Source organism: Anoplophora glabripennis, unplaced genomic scaffold, assembly GCF_000390285.2.
Source record: "Anoplophora glabripennis isolate ALB-LARVAE unplaced genomic scaffold, Agla_2.0 scaffold27, whole genome shotgun sequence".
NCBI lineage: Eukaryota > Metazoa > Arthropoda > Insecta > Coleoptera > Cerambycidae > Anoplophora > Anoplophora glabripennis.
This window is the reverse complement of record NW_019416292.1, coordinates 323,093-350,661: the sequence shown is the minus strand read 5'-3', so window position 1 is coordinate 350,661 and position 27,569 is coordinate 323,093. Positions and strand designations below refer to the sequence as shown.

Here is a 27,569-nt window from a genome sequence, read left to right as displayed (position 1 = left end):
TTTTCAACGAGCCCCCTCATGCCTTATGTTTCCATTTGAAAAAAAAAGTAGGGGTAGCTGGGGGTTAGGGGGTTGAAGAAAAATTAATTATTATATAACCGAAAGATGGGAAAAAATCAAAATCAGTTTGTGTTTCGGCGTTTTAAAAAAAATTAACTCATTCAAAAGATATGAATTTTATTCCGTACTTCTGGCCATCCCTGTATTTTCGGCCACGAAAATTGAATAATTCCAAATATTTCGAATTTTCAGCACCAAGAACGGCGGTGACAACATTTTTTAACAGTAAGGCGATACTTCGCATTGTATTAGCTATATCTTGTCCAAATATGGTTAGTGCAACTCGCTCGGTTTCCAAAATTCAGCCACGAAAATTAAATAATTAAAAATATTTGGAATTTTCACCACCAAGAATGGCAGTGACAACATGTTTAACATAAAAGCGATATTCCGCATTATAGCTAAAATCTGTCCAAATTTGATTAGTGCAACTCTCTCGGTTAGTTAATTTGTATTTCAACGTGTACTTCTATCAAAAAAATTCAATCAGCGTTTTTGAGAAACAAGTAATTTTACAGTTATTTTACAATTTATGGAGTGTTTGGTAATATTACAGCAAATAGTTCGTTTTTTTCAAATAAAATGTAATCGTAATTTAAAAATTTCCATGTACTTTTATGAACGAAATTGCATTTGTCTTGGCGAAACCATAAAAATGTAAGCTTTTTGATCGCAGTGCATATAAAATTGTTCCGTCGACCTCAATAATTTCAGGAAATATGTGTTGGTGTTGGTAACCGATGAGACTATATTTACATGGAATGGAATAAACAGCATGGAAAATCCCCATGGGGTACGAAGAACATATTTTCAACTCCAACCCAGATTTGCATTTAACTTATGAGTGGGCATTGTTAGTCGTATTCTAACAGGACCTTTTATTCTATCACAGAGATTAACCGGTGCCCACTATTTGCATTTTTTTGTAAAGTGATTTTCCTGCCCTATTGGAGAAAGTGCCACTTAATAAGGTATGTGGGTTTTGTATGACAGTTAATTGTTTCACCAAACTTCCGGCAGGATGTACGTAAATTTCTAAACGAAACGTTTCCTGGTAGATCGTTAAAATGCAATGCATTGTATTTACTGGGTATTGTAAATAAAATATATCTTTCTTTTGCGTTTGTTGTTCTTACAATATGCAACAATAAAAAAATTAGTATTTATTACTTATACTATTTGATTTTGATGCAAATAGGCAGCTGTTAGGATTAAAATTCTACTTTCAAAAAGCCCGTGTTTTAGTTTTAGTGTCACTATTGCACATGAATTTGCCTTTTAAAATATTCATCCAATTTTAAACACTGTTTTTAACTGTGGGATTGCGGGTACACTTTGTGGGACATTTTTTTAATTTCAGATCCTTTGTTATAAATTCACTATCCATTGCATTTATAAAAGCCCCGTTAACGAAATTTCGTACAACAAACTGTAACAATGTAGTCGATAATAAACTATACGCCTGGATTATATTCTATTTCAGGCTCTAATTACACAAAGCAATAAATTTAAAAGCTTGGACATAGCGCTGTAAATAATTGTTGTTTTATGTCATCACACCTGAGCGCTGTCGCATTTGTCGATGTTAACACACGGTATAACTAATTATTAATTAATGTCCGTCGTTTATCCATATTTGTTTAATTTCGGATCGTAATTTGTTATCTTGATTATACGGCGTGGTGTTTATATACGTTCCAATAATAAAGCGGATTATTCTTTGTACCACATGAGGCAAAAAGTTTGTATGAATGAGGGTGGTAACAAATTTTAGAAGCAGAGTACTCAAAAAAATATATCAACAAACGATTCATTTCAATAAACAAAATTGTCAAATATGATTTTAATACTCTTTGTGGCGGTGTACACAACACAATTTGTCGGTCAACTTTTGAATCCTATGAATTCGTTGTATATTATATTGAATGTTACAAATTAAAAAAAAAAACAGAAAGTAAATGAAACTGAGAGCCTTCTATTATACACTCTTGTAGAAGTTCCAAGTTCTCAACTAGTCCTGCGAACATTAACTTTTAAGATAAAAGATAAAATGTGTCGTATACAGGTCTGCGATCTAGGTGGCCATTGAACAAAAGCAATACAAGAAAAATGCCAATTGGTAGCATTCGACGACCAGAAAAGGGGGATTTGGATTTAAATTACATTCTGCATTTCGCAAATCGGTTGAATGTTTTTCCTGTCTGACATTCAATTTAGGTGGCCACAAACGTCACTTACTTAAACTGTTATTTAGTAAAACAGAAATAAAACGACTCGAGAGATGATTTTAATCAATTTCAAACGTATGTATGAGTATATACGTGCGTATTAAATAGTTTTTCTTTTCATAAATAAAATCCCAAAGTGTCCCTTTTCAAATTCTCAGGAACACTTTCACCAATTCAAATCCATTTTTATCTCATTTCATCTGCATCATTCGACCATTACCAGAAATTTAGATCGTTCGGTAGATACGACGAGAACTTCCAAATTACATTTAAATAAATGCCTCGGTTAGTTTATGCTTACCTCTGCGTTTCTGCGCTGAAAATTTCGCTTCTTTGTTTTGTGTTTTTAGGTAAATTATTCTGTTTGCACAGCTCTTTAATGTTCCACAATTAAGCGAAGCAGAAGCGGAATTACGATGGCCCCGAGCGATAACGTCCATTGTTACAATTATTATTAAATGAAAAATGTGTAGAACAATGGTAGATTCTTTAAAACGTATGTACAGAATCCACCACAAGGAGTGTTTTTCTCTAAGCGTTATATTTGACTATAAACATTCAGCTAGAACTAATTTGATTATGCAACTTTTGCGTCTCGTTAAGAATGGAACACAAAGCAGCGGAAGATAAAGGACATTAAAATAAAACAATTAAGCAAAATATGCGTTAGTAAAATGTCACTCCATACCGAAGTATGTACCTATAGCTTTGCCTCACCTGAAATTTTTCATTCAATTTCTTGTTAAGAACAGTAAGGGATAAATATAAAATAAAAATTTAAGGAAAATGGTTTTAAAATATAATGAATAACAAGTAAATAGATTTTTATAAACTAGTAGGAGGCGGGGTCAAAAAAATTACAAAATTGTCCTCAAAATTTTAAATGGTAACTTTTATTAGATATTATGATGTAAAAACTTTTTTGCTATATTTTTAATTTAATATCTTTTGACTAATCGGCAAAAATTGAAAGAAAAATTTCAAATGAAACTTTCCTTATCTCAGCAAGGAGTGACTTCTTACGAATGTATTTTTTACTAAATTGCTTAATCTCCCGTTCCAAACGAAACACCCTGTATAAAAGCTACTTTTTCAAGTGGTTCTAGTTGTTTTGCAAAAAACTGTAATTAATTTCAGATCTGGTGAAAACCTTTCTTCCAAAATTACTCCCAATTCTCAGTACATAATTTCCTGCAACACAATACATTATAGCAACAAAATAATTGCTGTCCCTAACATAGCTCAACTCCACAAACTCCTTTTTGTAGTTTTTTAATATTTATTGCAGGGTTTCAAAAGAATGTACACAACGCGGCTTGAGGGTCTAGCATTTTAATTTCCTTTGAGGATAAAACTCCGCTGAGAGGAACTAAAACAATTTATTTTATTGCGTTATTTACATGCATAAAAAATTCGAAACTTTCATTTAACGTAGCCGGGGCTACATCGCAGCGTTCGCAAGAGCCAAAGAAGTAACTTCCTTTGTGAAACAATACAGAATAATTCATGTCAGTTTCATAGCTGCGACAAAAACAAGGTACTTGCAGAAAATGAATTATTTAAGCAGAGCTTTAGGTCTTTTACTTTATTTACTCTTAAAATATTGAACAATCAAATAATATACGTGATGTTTACAAACACACAAAGGATATTTGAAGTGTAAATAAATCGAGGTGCGAAATCTGCAAACAGAATATTTTTTAATATCTTCAGAGTGGTGACAATAATACATTTTGGGTTTGCAAGTGTCCAGACAAGTCGCCGTATAATTAACACATATTAAATTTTATATAAAATGTTTATATTGTATGTAAAATCTATAGAACAATAAACGAAATGAAAATATTTATCTTTTATAGGAAATATTTATCAAAATTCAAAAGTATAATATTAAATATAAACGTAAGTAATAATATGGCTTTGGTTATATGATCTGAGTAAGAGAGAACATTAGATTTCTGTATATAACACTTTCGCGGTCTATTCTCACTTTTATGTGTTTCTCTTTCGTGGTTTATCTGCACAGCATTCCTTCAAAAGGCGATACCGATCCTTTTATTATGTTTTTGATAGCGTTCCACCTAAAACGGATTTTCTCTTAACTCGGACAAGAATATCCTTTGAACTCAATTTTTTAAGGGACAACCTAATTCTTCTGTGGTCGATTTAGCGAAAAATGTTCCCTTTGAAAGCTGCTAACGAAGGAAAAAGCCAATGAATATTTCTTACAAAAGCTCCTTAGAAATTGCTTCGAAACTGGACGAACTTCTTAAATCTTATTAAACTTATTTAAGTTACACCTTGTGATTACTATTAAAGTGGGTTCCCAGTTTTCTATTAGAATTTCAGATGAAAGCTATTTTCTAAGAACTTTTATAGAATTGCGTACAATGTAATAAAGCAGGAGTTCTTCGTAACGCGATGTGCTGTCGCTTGTCCTATCTAATATCGCGAATTGTGCATTCCTGTAAGAACTAGTGTGCCACATCTCCGCTACCAGTGTAATACATTTCATAAAGCCGACATTGTAGTAAAGGATGCGTCCTATTTTCTTCTTACTGCAAAGATGTGGCACTACAACGCGAAAGAGAATTACTAGGCAAAAAGACGTAACGGAAGCGACATTACTGGCATTAGATACATATATGCAATATTATCGTCCCACGATATATGACAAAACCTTTTATCTTTATTAAAGTATCTTATTTGAAAGGTTTCTACCTAGTAGCTGCAGTCTGTCGGAAACTAACAATAGAGACATATTATAGCCTCAAAATATTTTAATGCAACACATTGTTTTTTTTAACAATACGGTTAAAAAATCCCCTCTGGCGCTCTGTATCTAAAAAACAGACTCAAATAGACACTCATTAGAAAAAAATCGTTTATTGATGTTTTCTCCTCGTTACATTCATTTCTATACCATCATTTACGTAAAATCTAATGTAAAAATTTTCTAATCCAACTTTACATCTTCCTCGACAATGAAAAATGGTTTAATATTCTCATTTGGAGCTCTAGCTGAGACTTCCTCTTTAACTAAATAAGACTTGATCCAATTTATTATCTCTACGTCTCACTAACAGCCCTTGATAGTGATCCTACAAGGAATATTCCGTGGAGCTAGCTGAATCCATTATATTCGGTGACAGAAAGGCGCTTTGCCAGCCGTAATCACAAAGGAATTACCAATTTTCCTACACTGAGCAAAATTGGATTTAGATGACAAAACTAACGAGGATATACTCGTCTTTCTATAAGATAATTTTGAAACTGTATATACTTTGCGTAAAAATTTGTACCTACTTAGTATATACTTAGTTACAAACATATACATATAAGAGAACGAGAATAGATAGTGCTCTAAGTTTAAAATATATATTTAACATTATATTAAAAACAGCTAAGTATATTATTTTGAAATTATAGTTTTCAGTGTTAATGTAGTCATATTTTTGCTATACTTTCGTGTATAATATTCACAATTTTCGCTACATTTTCAAATAAAACATTCCCATAATTTTCGCTACACTTTCGAATACAATACTCGTAAGTTTCGCTACACTTTCAAATAAAGCATTCTCATAATTTTCGGTACACTTTTGAATACAGTACTCATAGGTTTCGCTACACTTTGAAATAAAACATTCTGATCATTTTCGCTACACTTTCGAATAGAGTACTCATAATTTTCGCTGCACATTCAAATAAAGCATTCTCATAATTTTCGCTACACTTTCGTATACAATACTCATAAGTTCCGCTACACTTTGAAATAAAGCATTCTGATCATTTTCGCTACACTTTCGAATACAATACTCATAATTTTCGTTGCACATTCGACTAAAGCATTCTCATAATTTTCGCTACACTTTCGAATACAATACTCATGAGTTTCTCTACACTTTCAAATAAAGCATTCTCATAATTTTCGCTACACTTTTGAAAATTATGTAAGTAGGTGTATGAGATATAAATGTATCAGTGTACCTTAGAGAGCGTGGTGGGATGGGGATAAAGGTTGACTAGACAGCTCTCCCTGCGGAGTCGGTAGTCCCAGCGAGTCTCCAGGTGCGGAATCTCCATTGTGTCGCAGATCGACTGCACGTGGCTGGCCGTGTGGGGCGACTGGGGCCCGAAGATGGCCGCCACTCCGGTGCGGAGCAAGTGGCAGACTGGAACAGAATTAATAATTCATGGGACATGCTACCTTTAAAGATTTGCCGTTTATAGTTTTTGAACGCTCTTTGCCTATGACATCAGAGGAGCGTGTGTTGGCAGCGCCGGCCGTAGACAAAAAGCTTTTCAAGTATGATAATTTAAGCAATGTATAATGCACACAAAGAAAACGAGGGGGCGCTTGATACAAACGGGTGATTGCTCTCGACAAAGTAAGCAAACAATTTCTCTCGTAAATGTATTCTAAAATGTTTCTGCTACATGGTACAGGATGTTCACATGCTTTATTTTTAGGAAACGGTAAAATGGGACGTGGATGGATGGGGACGTTATTTGATGATTGATGATATTTGAATATATTAAAACATATAAAATAAAACTATGAAAACATTTTTAGTTATGAATTTTCTGCGTATGATTAATTTATCTACATTTTTAATAAATGTTAATTTTATATTTTACGCCCTAAAATATGTCGTATATTTTAGGGCGAAAGAGAGAGAAATGATATTACTCACTTCTATTCGTATCCATGGAAGAAAGACACAATATCGTAAATTTTTTGTTGTACAATTTACGAGAAAATGTCATTCCTTATTAAAATGATATTTTTTCGTAGATACAGTAATATAATTTTCATATCTAGAAGTTATTTAATCTTTAGATTGAAAAAATGTCACGCCCATACAGACAAAACCGTGAGAAAATCCTTATTTTCACATAGTACGTATATGAGAAGAAAAAAATTATTCCCATTTTTACCAATAAAAATTGCTTTAAAGCTTTGCCATTACAAACGGTGGCTTAATTGTGAACGATAATGAGATTTTTTTGTAGCAGTATTTGCTTTCAGTCTGCTAGTTACTTAAAATGAAGGAAAAGTTAAAATTTCAATATCCGGTCTGGGGAAACTAAAACAACTAAAAGAGAAGTGTCTTAATTAACTTAATGCAAAGCGCTTATTTTTCTCTTGAACCAAATGTTACTTCTTATCCAGACAGTGAAACACGCCTATATCCAGTAAACTTAATTTAGTAGAGAATAAATTGCTTCCCAGGAAATAACTTTTAAATTATATAAATGGTTTTTAATTTGGTAAATTAATTTTATTAATTATTAAATTTCTTTTTCATTTAAGTCACAAAAAATAAGTTACCTACACTCTAAAACAAGAAAATGTATCCTTTATAGTTTCACAGATTCGATTGAGTTTATTTATGCGATAGATGTGTCTGAAAATAAAGATTGTAATGCAATTCGACACTTTAGAAAACGTATTATTTTTGAGGGTAAAATACGTCCCAAGAGCTGCACTTAATCTAAAGTTTTTTTGCTCTGAACAAATATATTTCCTAGAAAAGACGCTCTGAAGATTCCGCATCCACAAAATCAGATTAAAAACACCACCGAATTTAGATATTGATGAGCGGTCTTAATTATCTCTTCGCAGTTCCCTTCCACAATCCTTTTTTAAGAACTCCGAGTGCGGAATAGATGAGTTTATTTTGGAAAGATGTAGTAAGAGTTATTGAGCTGATATAAAGTTTCAGAACTCCACAAAAGTTGGAAGTAGTATTAATGAGAAGACATCCATTCCTGGAGATTAATACTGTCTATCTGTTTCAGCGCTGCTCGGGCATATTTAATTGTATTGATGATAAATATTCTGTCTTGAGATGAATAGTTAGCCGCTTTGAAAATAACGAAACAGTCGTTAACTGTAGGATTCGTTTAATTTACGTCGCCTTTACGTCTTTTAAAATACACTTTTTCGTGATAGTAGTCCACTTCATAAAAATCATCATTCTTTGATCACTTCATAAAAATTAGAATCACAATGTCAACAATTTGTGTCTACAGAGTTTAAATAAATAAGAGCAAAAAAGGACGTGATTCTTCCCTGAAAATTGACTGCTCGAAGTTATAAGTCCTCAGAGAGGAGTGCAGAAATGTTTTTCACTTCCCTTAATTTTCAATTTATTTATTTACTCTTACTTACTGAATAACATTTGAGAACATTTTTCTTATTAAATATTAATAATTGGATTTAAAACGTTAGTTACTTTCAGACAATCCAGAAAAATGAATTAAAAAGACATAGGTACTCATCTTCAATTTTTTCAATGTCCATTTAAACTTCGATCAAATAACCTACTTTTTATATAACTTAATTCATTAGCTGTATGCTAGGTCATTACATATTTACTGATGTGTAATATTTTCAGCGTCGGTCTTTGATAAATCAACGAACAGCGCTGTAATTCTCGTTGATATATGACTATGTTCATTTATATCAATTACGTTAATCATATAAATGTAATATATCACGAGCAAATAGTAAATGAGTTAACTTTTCAAATTACGGAGATCGAGCGTTTTGAAATGAGCTGGCAGACATGGTTCCATTTATATTAATCAAATATGTATTGCTGTGTACATCGTTGATCTACATTTTACTCTTTGGTGGCTGAAAATTTATGTATCCTGCAAATTATGAATAGTTATTTACGCGAAAGTTTACGCGTAGAGGATTATGACGAATTAGGACCAGAGAGGCGAATTTCGATAGAAATAGAAGGATAACCACGAAAATCTGCAACCAATATCTATTATTTAGTTAGTTCAGTCCTGCCATCGCAGTAAAATCGACTTTTCAATCAGGCTTTTCTGCTCTCGTTTTTTGTGATTTTAATACCGCTAAAAAGTACCAATGCTCTTAATTTATTTTCTTCTTGTTTGTATGTTTGTAGGTATAGAATTTTCCACAAACTGCCGTTTGACATCCAATCGCACCATTGCCCGGACCATTCTCCGATTAAAAATAAACGGCGCCGGAAATTAAAGCTCAGCCAGCGACTCCTAGGCGTTATTGTCGCCGGAGTTAACTCTCAAATCCCGATAAAAGTAATGTGTGCACTGGGACGTACGTGCGTTGGGATCTCAGGGTCACCAACTCATTATCACTCCTTGTGTTTTCTCTATTGCTTTGCTTAGGCGATTTATTATCGGTGGGGATGCATTATCTGAACGGTTTGTGTGGCCTATTAAATTCGAAACAGCAGCAAAAAAATATGACGTAAGTAATGTTTTCTCTTATTAAGAACGGAAATTGAAGTCCCGTTTTATCTAACAAAGTACTACAATATTCATATAGATGTCGCTACAGGAAATACGTTTATAGTAAAAATAGTACGATTATTTCATTCATTCAAATTCCGGCAAAACACACCTAAAAAAAAACGAGAAAATGCCAGGTGCACGCACACGTGCACAATGAGTTGTCCGGCCTATACGTCCATCCCACTCTCTTGCTATCTCATAATTGCATATGAAAAGAGAAGGGTAATAAAATAATAAAAACTCCAATTTGCGGCCGCCGGTTTTTTGTTCTGAAAATATTTCTATTTTCTATCTTCTACATATTATTATGTACATATTTACAAAAAAGGAGGATGGCAAGTGGTTATACAAATTTATAATATTTGCAGCCAACTAAAAGTTTTATTTCATATTATTTTCTACATTTTAGTACTTATATGGATTCGGACCAGAGTAGGTGCGAATGTAATTATTTCTTGTATGGATCTTTGAGCTGTTATCTTTTATTGTTGCGTTGTGGCTGCGAAATATTTTATTTGTGGAGTTTACTATTTTTTATATGAAGGAAAAAACATTAACAGAGTAAGTATTACAATTTGCTAGGCATAGTTGTACTTAGTACTAAATTCAAGTAAATAATAGATATTAAAAATAAATATGTAGGTATATTGTATTTGATTATTTGAAAATAAAAATTACATATGCGACAATGGACTTTCCGCTTACTTAGCCGTAATATAAATATGACATATTGTCGTTGCAATGCACATACAGGCTGTTCCAATAGTGTGACAAAGTTTATAATTATTTTCAGTTATAGTTGTATAGGGCAAAATCTTCAGGCCAAAAACAAGATTTTCTGAACGTTTAATTCGGTCTGAAAATAATGAATAATGGAAATAATAATAAAATGTGAATCCGAGCAAGTAACTTTTTTCGTATCACTACTACAGGCAGTTATACTAAACTTTATCGCACTATTGTGGCACCCTATATATGACTAGATATATCATTATGGTAAATCAAAAGCATAATAGGTAAAAATGTATAATTATCTATGTTTATAACAAATATTATCTGGTAAAATTCTTTTCTTACTTTCAGATACAGAGACAGTTAAATATAACCGGAAGAAGTCTATATGTTATTTCGTAATATACCTATAGTGGTGAAAACAACCCGCTCTATGTAGAACAAATTAAGAAAGATGAAGAATTATGGAAAAAATCAATGGCAACAAATTTGGAACAATTTTATAAAAATTGTATACTACCAGAAATAATATACAAAAATATTCCACAGGGAAAAAGATGTATGGATCCAGAATATATTATAGAAGCTCAAATTAATAAAAAGAAATAATTTTATTTTATGATTTTTTAAATTTTTTCCTGTTCTACTGTACCTATTCTATTTATTTCTTTATTACTTTCATTTATTTACATATTTATTAAACTACACTGTTCCACAGAATTTCTGTTTATATTGGAGGTATTAAAGTACCTACAACTATTTTTTCAAGTGAAGTGAACTGAATACCTATTTCTCATAAAAAAAATTTAGTCTCAAATCGTCCTTTTGTACATAATTCTTTACACATTTTTTGGACAAAATAAGTATATCGTACATATTTTTTATATTTTCTCATTATTATGTATATTCACAATTAAAATTCTATTTATATTAATATGCGAATTTTTTTTATCAAGAATTACTTAATATTAATTATTAAAAATATAATATTTTCCATTTCTGTTTATACCAAAGTAAGCCGCTTTATTCACAAATCGTAATTATAACATAACTTTCCGTTATGAACAACTTTTCTTATTAACATTTTTTTATATTATCAAAAACAAAAGCAGTTTATTCTTCAACGTTATTAATTTTGTTAAATTTCTGATCACCCTGTATATATATAAATTACAGTTTTTCATGACAAACATATTCAATTAAAAAGCAAAATATTTTTTGTCACGAATTACTTTTTCTAGTAGAATAGAAAATAAAAATGTTTTCCCTCTTATCCACTAACCGTAGATACTAATATAGGTATATTAATTATAAATTATGGTTTTAAATAAACTAAAAATTGTTTATATTTCATATTTTCTAAAATTATATAATAGTATGGACTTGCACTGTTACTTATATACTTTTATACAAAAATATATCTAAAATGATCATGACATTCTTTAAATATTTACGTATCAATTAACAGAAACCATGACTACCAATTCAGAATCAGGTTATACCAAATTAACCACATACAACAGCTGTTCGTTAAAAATAACCCGAGTCCATTCATAAATAAATTTTTACTAGTGCGACATCTATTACAAATCAAGCGAATTAAAAGTCGGAGATAATGCTATTCATGAATGAATATTTTTTAATAATTTTATTCCAATATAACTTTTTAAATAATAAAGTGGTGAACAAACTATGAAATAAAGTCTAATCAGTTTAGTTATTTAAAGACAACTATATAAAAAATTGCATAATTCTACAATACTATGAAGAAATAATTGTTTGTTTGTAAAAGTCCCAAAAAAACCTTCATATTTAGAAATTAATTTCTCACGAATTATTAACCTATCCCAATTAATGTTTGCTTTACTGTCTTCATTTATACTTTGCCAAATGTTATATGAAATTTTACTACTTTCTTCCATTGCTTTAAAAAGATATATTGGAATAAAAAAGGGCTGTTTTCTACCATTTTTCGGTATAATTTAGGCAACCAGAAATGCATCAGTTTCCATCCTTAAGTTATAACATTCAGTCTCACGATGTTTGACTCTTTACACTATCCATTATTTAATAAATATGTTATATTAACAATTTAACGAAATCTGATTTTAACCCCATTCTCGTCCAAAATAATTGAATAAGTCTTCGCGAACTACTACAACATCTGCTCCTAGTATATGTTGTACACTTGTTTACAGTTTAATTGCGCCAAGACCAGCGTTATTACGTGCAAGACTAAACTCGCATAGATTCGATAAAACGGTCTCCAACTTACTGGCGTACCAAATGTTGCAAATACGTTTGGTTTCATAATTGTACGCGGCGAATTAGACCACAAAGTCGTAATTCACTAAAACTGGCTATGTGAGAACGTGCAGCCATATCAAACTTGCAGTTAGCTGCTTCTATAATTGCATTTACAAAGAAAATTATATTGCTTAATGACGTGAGGGTAATGGTGATCAACAAGAACAGAATAGGAAAGAAAACGGAATTTGTTTTCGAGCTATTATAAATAACGAAGTAACTAAATAATAAATTAAAATACTTTGTGTAAATTATGTATATCTTCATTTAACTTTATCGAAGAGCATAAGAATCATCAATATTAACTGTACTGAACTTTGCCTAAGTCCCAAAAACGCTTAGAGCCTATAAAAATTGTCCAAATGATTTTTTTTAATCTTTTCTTTGGGGATTTCCTAAATTTATAGAAATTGATTAACATTTTTACTTTTTGTGTAAGATATTGCTTTGTTTTTTAAACTACAGTGAAATCGATATTATAAACAGTATAAAAAATCAAAATAAAGTCACAAAAAATTGATTTATACGTAAAATTTACACTTTGCTTTTTGAAACAAATCTAAATTCACATAGTATAACCCAACTTAACCTTAATGCACATTTCTAAATTCTTGTTTTTATTTATAATTTAGTCTACCGATATATTTTTTCTTGCCGTAGTTAACTAAACGCTGTGTCATTAGATCTAAAATTAACTGTAACTTAGCCCTCCTGTGGGTAAATCAATTTCAGTAAATACGTCTTAAAATGTTTTCATAATGCATGGATTTTAAGATGATGAGGGAACGTAAACGGAAAATAACTTAATTTCCTTCGCTCACTGAATTTAATTTAAATGTCGAGTCTGTCACAAACGAGGGAGTCATTCTTAATGTTTCACCTGAAAATAGCTAGGTAGCGTTTAAAATATAAAGAATGAGTATGACTATAACACGTCTGCTTAACGTTTTCTGGAATACTTAAGAGAAATCACACTTAAGGAAAATAATTTATTTCCTAAATATACAGAAAATATTTTATTCGAAGGAAAAACTTTTATTTATATTCTCTTGAATTATCTATATCTCATTTCACAATAAATACACATATAAGAAAAGCAAACTTCCCATAACACTATTCTGTATTTAAAAACGCAAAATGAAAACTCTTCTAACAGTTTTTTTCCTTTTCCTTATTCAAGTTTTAGTTTTTTTAAGTGTATTTCGTTGTTTTTTCCATAATAATTTAAGGTGCACCCACATTTTAGATTACATTATTATTCATGTTTACCCTCGTATAATTTCCAGTGATCTTTGCATTTTGATGGCACTTACGGACAGGTAACCTCTTACAAATACATGCAAATCAACCACAAATTGTGCATTATTTGCATATTTATAAAATTATTAGTTTGAACTAGCGGCCGGCGCCGATGGTGTATTTTGTTATGCATCGCCCTTAGGAGCATGCCGTTTCCATTACCATCTCATTAAAATGGCGGATATCAATACGCACGCGGCTTACAACAAATTTTAATTGGACGACATGGAGGATCATACATGCACACACATTTATCATTAAATTGCACTAAGTACTTATTGTACCAGTGCTGTTAACACAGCAGATTAGTTATGGTTTATGCCATAACCATAATCACGAAGTTTATTGTCGCAGTTATTAGAAATGCACATATAATTAATACGTCATTAGTGTTAAAATATTTTTTATTCTACTTTCTTCACTATGATAATGTTTTACGAGAATAATAAATAGAAAGGCGGTGACATCTGGTGACCGGTATCAGAAGCTTGGCGAAAAAAGTTTTGGACAGATAAGAGACTGACAGTTGGCTTGGTTGGTTCAATGGACAAATGTTAGGGGGCGAAAGCTAAATGTCAATCATATTGAGCGAAGAATCGAGAAAAATAAGAAATTAAAAAGAAAATACAGAAAAGACTTTTAGTTTAATAATACCTAGTGAATATTTTCATGGTAATTAATTGATACTTATTTATATACTGGATGTCCCGAAATTAATAGGACAGAGCAATAGTTGTCTGATGACATAATAATGCGAGCGTGATCCAAAAGTTGATACTTAAAAACAAACAGAATGTAAAATATTGATCTCAAAAAAAATTTGAGTTCTTGAGGTTTTTTGGAATGGCAAAAACGAATTCTTACTTTGTTTTTACCTAAACTCTAGAGGGTGCTACAAAATGTAGTCCCACTTGATAAAAATTGGTTTTTTCACTGTATGTATAAAAGTTATAATTCAAAAATATAATTCTCCTAACTTTTTACACATACATAAAACTACTTTTATGTCGCGAAATATAAGTTTTCGATTTAATTTTCAAGATAAAAGTTTATGTGCTTATGAAAAACTACCATAGTCAGCTTGAGCTATTTTGAAACAAAATGAAAATGCTGTTTTCCAAAATATTTACGACCCATATTTATTTAATGTTATCCACTGGCTAAATATAAGGCTTTAAAATATTGCTATATGTGAAATGTATCGTTTTTCAATTAATTTTCTGCAATCTATTACGTTCTTTTCGCTGTTTATTTGTTTTTTGACATTATAAGTTTGTTAAATTTTAATTAATGTTGCTAAAGGCTGATTTACATAAACAAAACTCAGGGGTTGTTATTAAAAATCTCACAAATCAACACGAGTGTTCAAACTTTAAAATTAATATGTATTTCTCTAAACCAATATTTCGTGACAAACCTCCTGTTCTTCTCTAGGGTCTTCAAAAGATATAATTAAAGTTTTCATTTACTAATTTTAATGCCACTAATTTAGGTATAAGAACATTCATCATGATTAAACGAGATTAAACTGAGATTGAAGAAGAGAAATTACTATTTCAAGTATTTCAAAAACTCTAAAAAGATTAAAAAAAACCTTAAGAATTATTTTTTGAGCTTTAACAGTTTTCAACATCGTTAAGAATATTCCTTAAGTTCGAATGCGAATCGGAAATATTTAATAAATGCAATGACAAAAACAAAATTAGCAAATATTGTCCCAAATAATCATTAGATCTATTTAAGGTTATGCATGTATGTATTCTCAATGTTTGTATACGTTCGTGGGAATATTAATTAGTTTTGGTTAATGTTCTTTTGTTGGCATGATGCTATAATTTTTTTAGTATCTCCATTTTTATCATGTGAGCAATGGTTTTCTATCCTTATAATTGGAATCGTATGAGTAGCTGTTTACTTAAATAAAGAAATATTACAAACCAGAATAAATTTCTTTGAAAAATGTCGTATTGGGACTCTAGGAAAATACGTCGACACATGTCCAACAAGGGAGTTAGGAAAACTCAAACAGATTATCAGTCCGTCGACAGTTGGAAATCCACAGTTTTTTGGTTTGAACTCTACTTTAGCCTAGTTCTATAAAAGTTTGACTAGTAACTTTCAACGGGCTGAAAATCAGTTATACTTTCGGTACTCTAAATTGTATTTGAATTGACGGGAGCTTGAATGATTCCATTTTATTTTATATACTTTTTTAGTCGAAGTCAGAAATCTAACCTGATCTTCGGTGTTTCGTTATTTTATTCTATTGTATTTTGATGTAATATTTCACAAAATATATGTAAAAATTCCGCTTTCTCAGAGACTGAAATTGATATGGCAAGAGGTGTCGTAGCCACAAAGTGTAATTAATTCATTTGGAGAGTATCATTCCCCATGAATTAACGATATTAACAATGTAGACAACAGTGGGAATGTGCATCATCCAGCTGCATGTAATACAACTTGTATACATTAGTTTCCGTACCCATTAGTATTACCGCCACCGCCATTTCTCACTAAATGGCAACAGAAGTCAAAGTTATACAGACAAAGTTTAGCTTGTTCAAATGAACCTTATTGAAGACAAATTTATTTTTGCTCAAATTAACACGTAAAGTACATAAGATCTTCCACACGTAATTCTCATAAATGTACAAAGTTTATGAACTTAGAGATTTACTTTTAATGAGAGATATGTCTTGATAAAAGCCCAGTCTAAAAATTTTTCTCTACAACAAAATATTACCTTAAAATTACAGTAAAAAATGTCAGAAAATGATGTGTCAGAACATCTCGACTTCAGCACTTCTCAATATGTTTGCGTTTTGATTAACTATTGTCAATATAACAAGAATTTTTAACTGTATAAACACCCTACATATTGATGTGAAATATAATTTTTGCCAAAGTTGTGTTCTTTGTTTTGTTTGTGTAAATATTTTTTTTTGTTGGTTAGCTGCTGACTATTAAATACAAACCTTTCTTTGTCTCACCCTGTACTTTACCTTTTTCCTTGCCAGCTGATGTTAGATGCTTGTTTTATTATAATAAAACAAGTATATAACATCAGCTGGCAAGGAAAAAGGTATTAATTTTAATACACAAACAAGTACAATGCAACACACCAAAAAAAATAGAGATTAAACTTTAATACAATCTTTATTCCAAAATTTTGTGGGTTGACTTAAAACTTGCAACTTGTAACTCAAATTGTGAATATCTTCCTCAACAATAATAAAGAATATTTTATAATTTTATTGTCTTTTCTAATCTAATACAAATAAATACAATACAAGGATTGTTTTTTAATTCAAGAAAAATTTTACTTTATTAGCAATTAATTTAAACTATTAAATTTTGAATACGTCTCTTTGTATTGTATTTTGCCTATCTTACAGGGGCATAATTTTTTATTTACTGACAGAAAATTCAACTCTAATTAAACATGGCTGTCCCTATTGATAAATTGGTTCGAGCTCGTGGAATTTGTGTAGTTTTTAGAAATATGATTGTTTGGCTTGTATATATTTTTATTCAGGTAAGTTCTATAGTTTATTCTGCAAAATTTTTTTTAGGTTTGATGCGATAGAAAAGTATTATTTATAGGTTATAGCTATCTGTTTTGTTTATAGTGCACTTTATTTTTATTTTAGGTACCTGGTATTTGCTAACTTGAATTTTTCCTTGTTGGAATGTCCTGCATACCATTTATGGGTCCACTGGAAACCTCTATGGACTGCTTACACCTGGTAACGGAAATTTTCTTTTCGATGGCAAATTTCTTTCTTGTGGTTTTGAGAACAAACAAACTTTTAACTTTTCTGGTAAGTTTAATTTTCTGACTTGACTATTTCTTTCTTGTTCAAATTTAAATTTATTGGAGCTGCGACTCTACTCTGCAGTCTCCAAAAACCCAAGCCGTAACCAATCAATAAACTTTTGTTTTTCATCCTTTCTGGATTATTCTGGTTCTATTTTTGCTTAAAGTCCCTTCACAGAATTTTCAGTCCTTGGGTGTCCTTTTTTAACAACACTTTTTCACTACACTCCTTATGACAAATATAATTTTTTACAAATGTCCTTTTATTTTAACATACAATTCTATAACTAATTATTAAAATATTCCTTATTTTATGTTTTTTTATAGGTCATCTCCAGGTACTTGTAAAGCCAACTTTAGTTTTGACATTTGTGAAAATTATAATTTAATTTGACAATTGATAAAAAATTTCATACTATAACAAGTTCAATTGAGATATCTTCTAGGCAATTACTCGTCTTCCCAGGATATGTATACCAGATTCATCTATAGATTTTTAGCTTTTATTTGATATACGTCACTCTAGGTTTAAATTCTGTTTTCTCAGTGTACTGAGTGTTAACAAGTGTCGATGTCATGCATTTTTTTGAAAAATTTATTTTGTACTTGTAAATTAAATTAAAATTATTAATTTTATACTATGTGATATCCTTAATTGTTACTGGTTTTATATTCAGAATCTTTGTATTAACAATTTTATACTATTTTGTTGTTGCTATAATAATAGTTAATTTTTATATATACGATCCGAAGTTCGGTCAGGTAATTTTCCATTCGTGATTCTTTGTGTACATTTCCAATTCGTTACAATATGTAGAAAAGCAGGTATAGTAATTAATTTTTTTTTGTATTTTATGTAGGATAGATAAGAAAAAACTAAATTTGAATTTAACATTTGTGACATTTCTCAAAATACCTACTAACATTCCCTGTTTATAAGTTTTACTCGACTAAGCCTCAAAACTGAATAAGGTAAACCTAAGGTATTAATACCGAGAAGTTTCTGATACAACCCTCCCAAAATTAATTTGAAGTTCCGGCATTAAACTTGAAATCAGCACGTCTTTAATATTGCGTAATACATTAAATTTGCTTGATGGTACCTTCTTATTCAGAATGCACGAAAAAAAGATCTTGACGTCTTGACTAAATACACTTGAGGAAGTATATTTGTCAACGACTGGATGAGAAAAAGCTGCAATTTCAGATAATTCGTCGCTACATTTAGCATCTAGTAATCTTCTCTCTAGTGTTTGCTAAGTAGAATAGAAATGAATAAGTTGACTATAAAGTCAAAGCTTCTTTAAATCTAGTGCAAATAAAAGCTTTTAATATTCCATGATTTAAAATATTAAATTTGCATGTACAGCTGCTGCCGTTTTTGAATAGACATAATAAAAAGAAATGAGTTAAGTTATAAGATCCTGAAGAAAATTCAGATTTGAATTTTTCCCAGAACAACTATGATTATTGTAGAAAGTTTATACATATTTACCAGACGATTACTTTTAATTCATTCGGTTAGTAAAGTGAATATTACAGTATTGAAAACGGTTTTTTATTTAGTGGATTATAAATGTGTTAAAATTTGATTTCCCTGTTAAAAATGAAGTGGGTCTTTTATGTAAAAAAATTCTCCATCTCCTTCTTGTGGATTTTTGACCCTTCAAAAGAGAAAAAAAGAACTTTGTTTTAATTATTTTCCCTAAATGTGGAGAATACAGCAGTAAAGTCAAAGACATTTCAAATTAGAACGAGTTTTTTTAATTTCTAAACCTATTTCAACGTCGACGGAATGTATATATCAATATTGCGACGAACGAAGTCTTGTAATGGTGTGAGATCAACGTCTTACACCGTAATATAAATCATACACAGTAAATAACTGTTATTTCTTCTAATTTACTTATTTCGCCATATGCGCTCTTGGCTCGACGTGAAGTTTTCACTAGTTTAGTCAAAGTTAAGTAGTGGAGTAGTTGCTGCATTATTCAGCGTATGATAAAGACCGAACCCGAGTAATTATTAAACAGGTAGTTTGCAGTCTGAGTCGCCTCGTCATCCGCTCTCAGCATCCGCCTTTCGGGTTAAGACGGCCTTTGATATTCTAATTTTCCCCCTAGTAAAACTTTCCCGTCATCCTTTCTTTCTCCTCTTCATTTGAGAATCTCATTTCCATAAATACCATCAAATGCCCCACCGAGAGTGTATTTATAGGACGCCTAGTCTCGGCACCAGTTCAAAGACCCACTTTTTCATATTTGTATTTTAAATATCTTTGGAGTTATTATTGAAACAAACATTTGCACTGTAGCAACTATTTTTAGACACGCTTTGGGTACGGCGATATCATTAAATAAGAAGTGCATATCAAGCTCATAAGAAAGGTAAGGATTCGATATAATTAAGATTACTCGGAATAACGCCATACAGTAATTACCAGCGGAATAGTTTATCATCAAGGTCAGATGAGCATGAAAGGAACAGCACTGGGCCCAAAGCGGACCCTTGATGCACACCCTAGTAGACGTAATAGAGGGAAGAATAATCAGAACTAACACGAACTGAAAAAATTCTATTAGATAAATAGCTACCGATGCATGTGAGTACTTGCCCACTAATTTCAAGATGGTCTAGTTTTAAAAAGGACTTATTGAAACTTTATTATGAAAGGATTATGCAAAGTCCAAGACAACAGATCAATGATTTAGGCTAGCAAATAAATTTGTTATGATGGACCTGGTACAAAACCATGCTGTAACGTGAATAAAATGAAAATTCCATTATTCCATATGTGAAACTACAATTCCTTCTAAAACTTTGAGACATATAGACATACACACAGACTAGTCTGCCTGTAATTAGAAGAATTTGTCTTATCATCTTTTTAAATATGGTTTTCAAGTGATTCAATATATGTTTCAATGAATGAGATTTTGTCCAGCGACTATTGTTGTCCGAAATAAGTGCAAGCTGGTATTAGACCAAAGGTCACTTTGATGAGAGTATGGTAGCAAAACGCATATGAGAATATTAATTTGAACTACAAATATCACAATTTTATTCCGCAATAAATACCGATTCGGACATTTTTCGAATTTTCTTCGACGCCACCCTTTGAATTGGTTGTAGGCAATCTCGTAGTGTCTCGACGATTTTTTGGGGATTATTTGTGAAACAGCACTTTGGGCCGCTTCCAATAAATACTTCCCCTGGTAAATGTTCGTCTTCACTGCGTCAATATTGTTGAAATTGAAAATATCCTGTCAATTAACATTTAAGTTTTAAATTAATATATCAAAAACAATTTTTAATGTAACGAGCGACTATCGAAGCAATATTTACTCCGCATAACACAAACAACAGCAAACTAATTTAGCAAGCAATTTAGATTTTAGCTTCGTATTTATCAAATTGAATTGCAGACTTTCTGTGGTCGCTGCACACAGAAGAAGCATAGGGGGAGAGTTATGTGAGAGATTTCGCGTAGGATATTAACGAGTGGTCGTTTTAGGAAGGAAATGGACAATTTTCACAAAACCAGTGGACATTTATTGCGAAGCATGATAACTTTAAAACGTACGAAATGAGAATAACGAATAAAGTCCAGTGAAAGCTATAAAAGCACTGAAAATGTCAAAGGTGCGATACGTTAATATTTTATGAGCCACATTAATGCCAAATAGCCATATAGAATGGTATTCAATCAACACATTAGGGAGGGCAGTATAAAATATTAACATACCCCTAGTTTGCATACAAAGAGTTGTTTTATAACGATAAATTAACTCCCATATAAAAATGTGTATATAATAGTGACGTTTTTGTCACTTTCACAGCGACAAAAAGCTGCATAGCTTTTTATCACCAATAAAAATTCTAAACTAAACTAACTTAGTAGGCGCACGTCAGTTTAAAATGTTTCCTGTCAAGAATATGCAGTCAAAACAATCTGGAATTCAACTGCAAAGATGATTCAAGAAAAATATTTCATTGAATATAACATTAAATTAGATCCTTTTACCGACATGACTTTTAAAGAAGCTCGTGATGCAAGAAACAATAAGAGAAAGGAATTACAAGCTATTCCAGAGAAAAGAAATGTTCTGTAGCAATAGAATAAATGAACGAGAGGGATTACAGAAAAGATTCTTTCATATAGCTTCTTATGAATTGGCTTGTAGGGGAGCAAAGGCTATAAACTGTAAAATTTACCATTTTAAATGTGAAAAAAATTAAGATGGAACCCATCAGGAAGGATCGAATACAATTCAATATTTTCAAAGACAGCACAAGGCTTGATCGAAAGAATTGCCAGACAGCAAATATACAACAAGAAATAAGAACGATAAAAGTATTTGTCCCGCTACAATGTTAAAATTACTCTTAGAAAAGAGAAACGAAAACATAACATCCGATCTACTTTTTCTAACCTCAAATCCCTTTTGGACAAACACAAATTCTAAAGGTTGGTATAAGAATGTATACTATACTATAATTAATTAATACTATATCTACATGGACAAAAGAATCTGCAGCTAAAATTGGACTGGACATAACAAATAATAAAATTACCAACCATTCAAACCATTCCAGTACAGTTTCTCACTTATTGTTAACCAAAGCAGCACCTTTAAATTGACGTTGAACATCGCGAAATTATTATTAGCAACTTACGAACCTCGAATAGAATAAATCAAAAGGAATATTCAATATGTACGGAAACTAGACAAAAAATATTGAAATCAGTACACCAAACCAAACAATTTATAATAACTGTGTATTTAACAACTGTTCCTTCAAATAATTTGAATAAATAAAGATGTTATTCGTGCACATAGAATAAATAAAGATATTTATTTTTGTTGTTCATTTATATTTGATCGTTAATTTATCTTGTCAAAAATCACGCGAACTTTTCATTTCATAGATAAATTTCTTTTTAACTCAACATTTTGCCAGTCAGTAATTTTGCTCGAAAAACTGGCATTTGACAAAATCGCTCGATGTCAGTTTTTCTTGTAAAATTACTGATTGGCACAATTATTTCGTTACAAAGAGAAATTTATCCGATACAATGAAAAGTTCTTGTGATTTTACTGTTGATAAAATCATGTAGATATTCTTCTATTAGAAATCAAAAACTTCCTCAGTAGTGGTTACTTTAGTGATTGTTTTTTAAACTCTTCAGTCAATACAACATGCTTCGATGAAATCGTTTTCAATGAATTTGAAATTAAGTAAATTGAAGTAAATTATTTATTTAATACCTACACACCCCTGTTGAAAGAAAAGTCTCAGTTTCAGTGACACTCTGTATGAGGTTAAGGTGGTTTCTATTTGGCCGAGTCAAGATTTGTATTCAGAGAGGAGTTCTATCGCGGTACTTGAGAACTAGGATAGACATGTATTTGCCAGTTGATTATTAACCAAGGCAAAACAATATCATACGCGAGCTCTCCCCATTTAGTCTGTTCCGCCCTTTGATCTCTCCCTATATATCATATTGTGGCGTTAGACCATGAGAGGTTAATACACTGCACTAACGAGCTCATTAAGGCTGCCATTATACATGCTTTCGCTGCTGGCTCTGTGTTGACTGAGCCAAATTAAACTTAGTATACATATTTATTACGTGCCATGATGACAGTTCTGTTGAACACAAGACGGGGCTGAGACTTTGCTTACTGTAAATATAACTCGCGGTTGTGCGAGGGTGTCAACATTTGTTCCCTGGACTCTTCAGTCCTTTGCAGTGTTAGACATCAGTGCTGGCAATGACTCAGTGTACAGCAGCAACAAGAGGACCTCAGGGTTCTGAACTTAGACCGATGCGTGATGTACTAAAATATTTTCATTAGTCGTCAAAGTATGTGCCCTATACTGCTAGTGTTAAATTACACAGAAAATGGCGGTAATATGGAACTCTGATTTATTTTCCGGCATAAGTTAAAGATGTCTTGTTGGCTTATTTTTTCAATTTAAGTGCAAAATTAGCTCCATCCACATTGGGGACTAAATATTCCATGTTGAAGTCAAACTTTGAGAGTTTACAAGAACATTGAAATTTCTAAATTCGGAAGACTATTTCTATAGTCTAAGCACAAACATTTTCAACCAAAAAAATCCAAGGGCTTAGAATGAGAACAAATCGAACAATTTTTGCGTGAAATCATAGACGAAGATCATCTTATGAATAAGGTTGGTTCTACTGAATAGTTTAACTGAGTTATATTTATTAAATTTGTTGTTTTTAGGTGGCGTTGATATTAGGAGTTTTTGGCGCTTGCCGTTGCGAGGATTTGACCCATAAACAATATAGTGGACAAAGAGCAGTATATCCACATCATGATTCCAAATACAAAAACGAACAAACCAAGAAGCTTCGCTGTGTTAAACAAAGGATTTTGTGTTAATCCAATTGAATTAATTAGAAAATATTCTAAGCTACGGCCTCAAAATATGCAGCATAAAAGGTTATTTTGCAATTGTCAAAAGGGAAAATGCACACGTCAATGTGTTGGTATTAATAAACTATCAAAAATCCCTAATGTTGCTAAAAAGATACATGGCGTGCAGACTCCTGAAGCAAGCACAAGCAAAGGGGCAACCTGTTCTATAAATTTACCACAATCAGAAAATGATTCCAATGATCCTTTGGCATCAAATTACGACTTTACCATGTTAATATTAATAAGTAGGTATATTGTAAGTTTGTAGCATTTTAGATTATTTGTTGACTTATTACTGTTTCAAATTGATTTTCTAATAAAAACTAGAAAATTAAACCAAACATTTGTCTTTTTATGATTTCTATAAGTCAGTAGTGGATTATAAGTCATACCATACTAGTGATATGACTTTTATAACTCACTAGTGACTTATAGACCACATTATTCCTTTAAAACCAAAGAAATTATAGTATCATTATATATACAAGTGTTGGATAAAATATTGAAATCAGTATAATTTAGTAGTGAAGCTTACAAAAGCTGAATGAATCGAAATATTAATCATGATTGGCTGTGAAGATAAAGTAAGGACTTAGACAACCCGAGTTTGTATTTAAAGAAATCGCAAGGGCTCTCAAATGTACCCATATCACCAGATGGCCTTTCAAATTTTAGAATTGACGTGTTTAGGATTTTTTTGAAATAATGAATTTATTCCATACATTTGCATCATACTGTATATTTTTATCGATTTTTAATTTAAGGGGGCGTTACAGATTGACAACAGAGTCGTACGCCTACTCGATAAATTCTACTATGTAAATCACTGTTTTATCTACAAACAAGTGAATTAAAATTTTCATTTTCCACCTGTTCTAAATATTCCATATACCATCGATATTAACATATTCTCGCTGATGTTATTAACATATTTATTTACGTTTAGCATTTTCCTACAGTTTCCTACTTTTAAACCAACTGTTACGCTCCTAAATGAATATGTATAAGCGAACTCTAGCCCAAAAACATGTATTTGAGACTCGTTTAATATAAGCACTAACACATTGCTCACGGTATCAATCAAAGTTGAGTTACCCTCACCGACTTGAACAAACAGCATGAAAATTAAATCAGCTAGTTGTAAACCGGTAATAAAATCTATTCGAAAATTTAACAAACACATACACAACAATTTAATGTACCAAATATTTACGTACGGGAATTGGGCATTTTAATTGGTTCTATTTCTGCAAATTTGCATTGTGTCTAGGTTATAATGATCATCCAAACTTTGGTTCTAATTGAAATTTATTCATTTTAATTTTAATTCTAAGCTAGGGTTGTTATATTTTGCAAGTTTAAAAATGTAAATGCTTGTACAAAGAATGAAGAATAAAGGATAAAAAATACATTTAAGTAGATATATTTGTTCAAATGTAATTTGCTATCGGTAGAGCCAGCAGTTCGAAAAATGTTTTCATTGTATCAATGCGATAAATCAATACCTAGGTATTACAAAAGTAATTTACCTATCTGTAAAAAAACAGTTATATTTTACGAATCTCGATCAGTTTACTCTTCGAACAAGTTTGTAACACCCTATACATTTCTTATCGTCATATATACACTAACTTTTTTTATATTCCTTTTAATATACAAACCTTGTACGGCTATTTGTTATTCCTAAATAAATTGCCGGAAAATTGGAATTGAAAATAAAGCATTTTCCAATTCGCTTGTCCCCGCACACTTCAACCAAGCAACATATTTCCAATTTTAGCGAAAAGTGCTTCATCGGCCACTCCATTTCTGTGACAAAGCACCAGCCGTGTTCTGCGCCTATTATTAACGAGCCATTCGTTAAAATTTAACATCGACTTTCACAAAAAATATTCAATCGAAAGAAGGGTGCCTACAATAAAGGACCGACACAATGATACAAATATGTCAGCGACGGTAAATCTCTCTTATCTGTATTTGAATCCCCGCTTTTATCGACCCTTTGAAACAGAATAAAAATATATTTGTTTTTTATACGAGTCGATTGTAGCATCTATATAATTGTAAATCAGATTATTACGTGAACTTTTTCAAAAATTGTCAAAGACCCGTTTTTGTATACATGTTCTGCATGTATGACACACAACTTACTGTTTTCCGCCTAGCATTAAAGAAAACCAAAACAAGGAAAAATATAACAAAAATCATTAATGTTATAAATATAAAAAGATAATTTAATAAGAAGCTTAAGTAGTAACAATTTGCGAATTTATTTATTATAATAATTAATATTAATTAACCCTTGAGCCCAATTAATTATTATTGATAGTAATACCAGAATTGTAGGCATTCGGTAAATGTTTGAAGTGCTACAACATGATGACTTATTTCTATAGATAAAGTTGATGGTTCATAGGAATTGTCTAGATTAACTTGTATTTCATTTATTTGGTAAGAAATTTTTAATACTTTAGTTGTATTATTTTCCCTAGTACTAACTAGACTTTTGTTTTGGGTTTGTCAGGATTTTTTGAGAAATGTGAATCTTATTTGATAAGCAGTCATGGATATATCCTTCTGCAACTGCAGAAGAACGCCAACCGCCATATTTTTTAAGTGTTAGTAAAACTTCGCGAAACTACGGCGGAAGCAATGTTCTATGCATGTATTAGTTGCAGGCAGTTTCAAAAAAGAGGCTATTTTACTTGGAATTTTGCTAAATAATTTTTTGCGATAGGTTGTACTGTGCATTTATCATTCTTGTAATAAATAAACAATCGATTATGAGGAGTGTGGGTAGAGGTCTAAGGGAAACATATTTGTTATATATTGTAAGTAGATTAAATTCATCAGCTGTTTTGTTTGTGACTGTAAAAGTTCTTGTAATATTATTTTTTGGTTGTGGAACTGTACCAATCAATAATATGTCTCCTCTGTTATCTATGTGGTTAAGATTCATATTCAACAACTCATTACGACGACAAGCTCCATATAGTCTCATAATAAGAGAAGCCTATAATGCAATGCTACTAAAAAAAACTTAGTTTACCTTGATCATAATATATTCCGAATCATGTGCTTCCTTAAACAATTTAGTACATTGGTCTTGAGTCAAAATTTTTGGACTTCTTGGTTGGGTAATTTACAGAATTTTGTTTCAAAAATGCTCGAACTTTATGAAAATTATCAAAATTAATATTTTCCTTGACTTTAAAGGTACTTTTTAACATTGAAAATTAAGACCATGGTGTACCTGTGTTTACAATCTTTGATTTTTCTGATAGATACGCAAGTAGTACATTTTCTGTTAAGTTTTTGGCTTTTTTATTCCTTTTCGAGTTATTGAACAATTCATAATACCTTTCGTACCGT

General features: G+C 31.2%; 1 protein-coding gene across 1 annotated transcript in view; it reads right to left on the bottom strand.

The window, feature by feature from the left end:
- The window catches only part of LOC108909903 (glutamate receptor ionotropic, kainate 2), a 120,874-nt gene that overhangs the window by 68,461 nt on the left and 24,844 nt on the right, over positions 1 to 27,569 (bottom strand). The window contains exon 3 of the mRNA XM_018714376.1: positions 6,279 to 6,463. Coding sequence (XP_018569892.1) covers positions 6,279 to 6,463 — 185 coding nt within the window. The remainder of the gene's footprint in view (positions 1 to 6,278; positions 6,464 to 27,569) is intronic.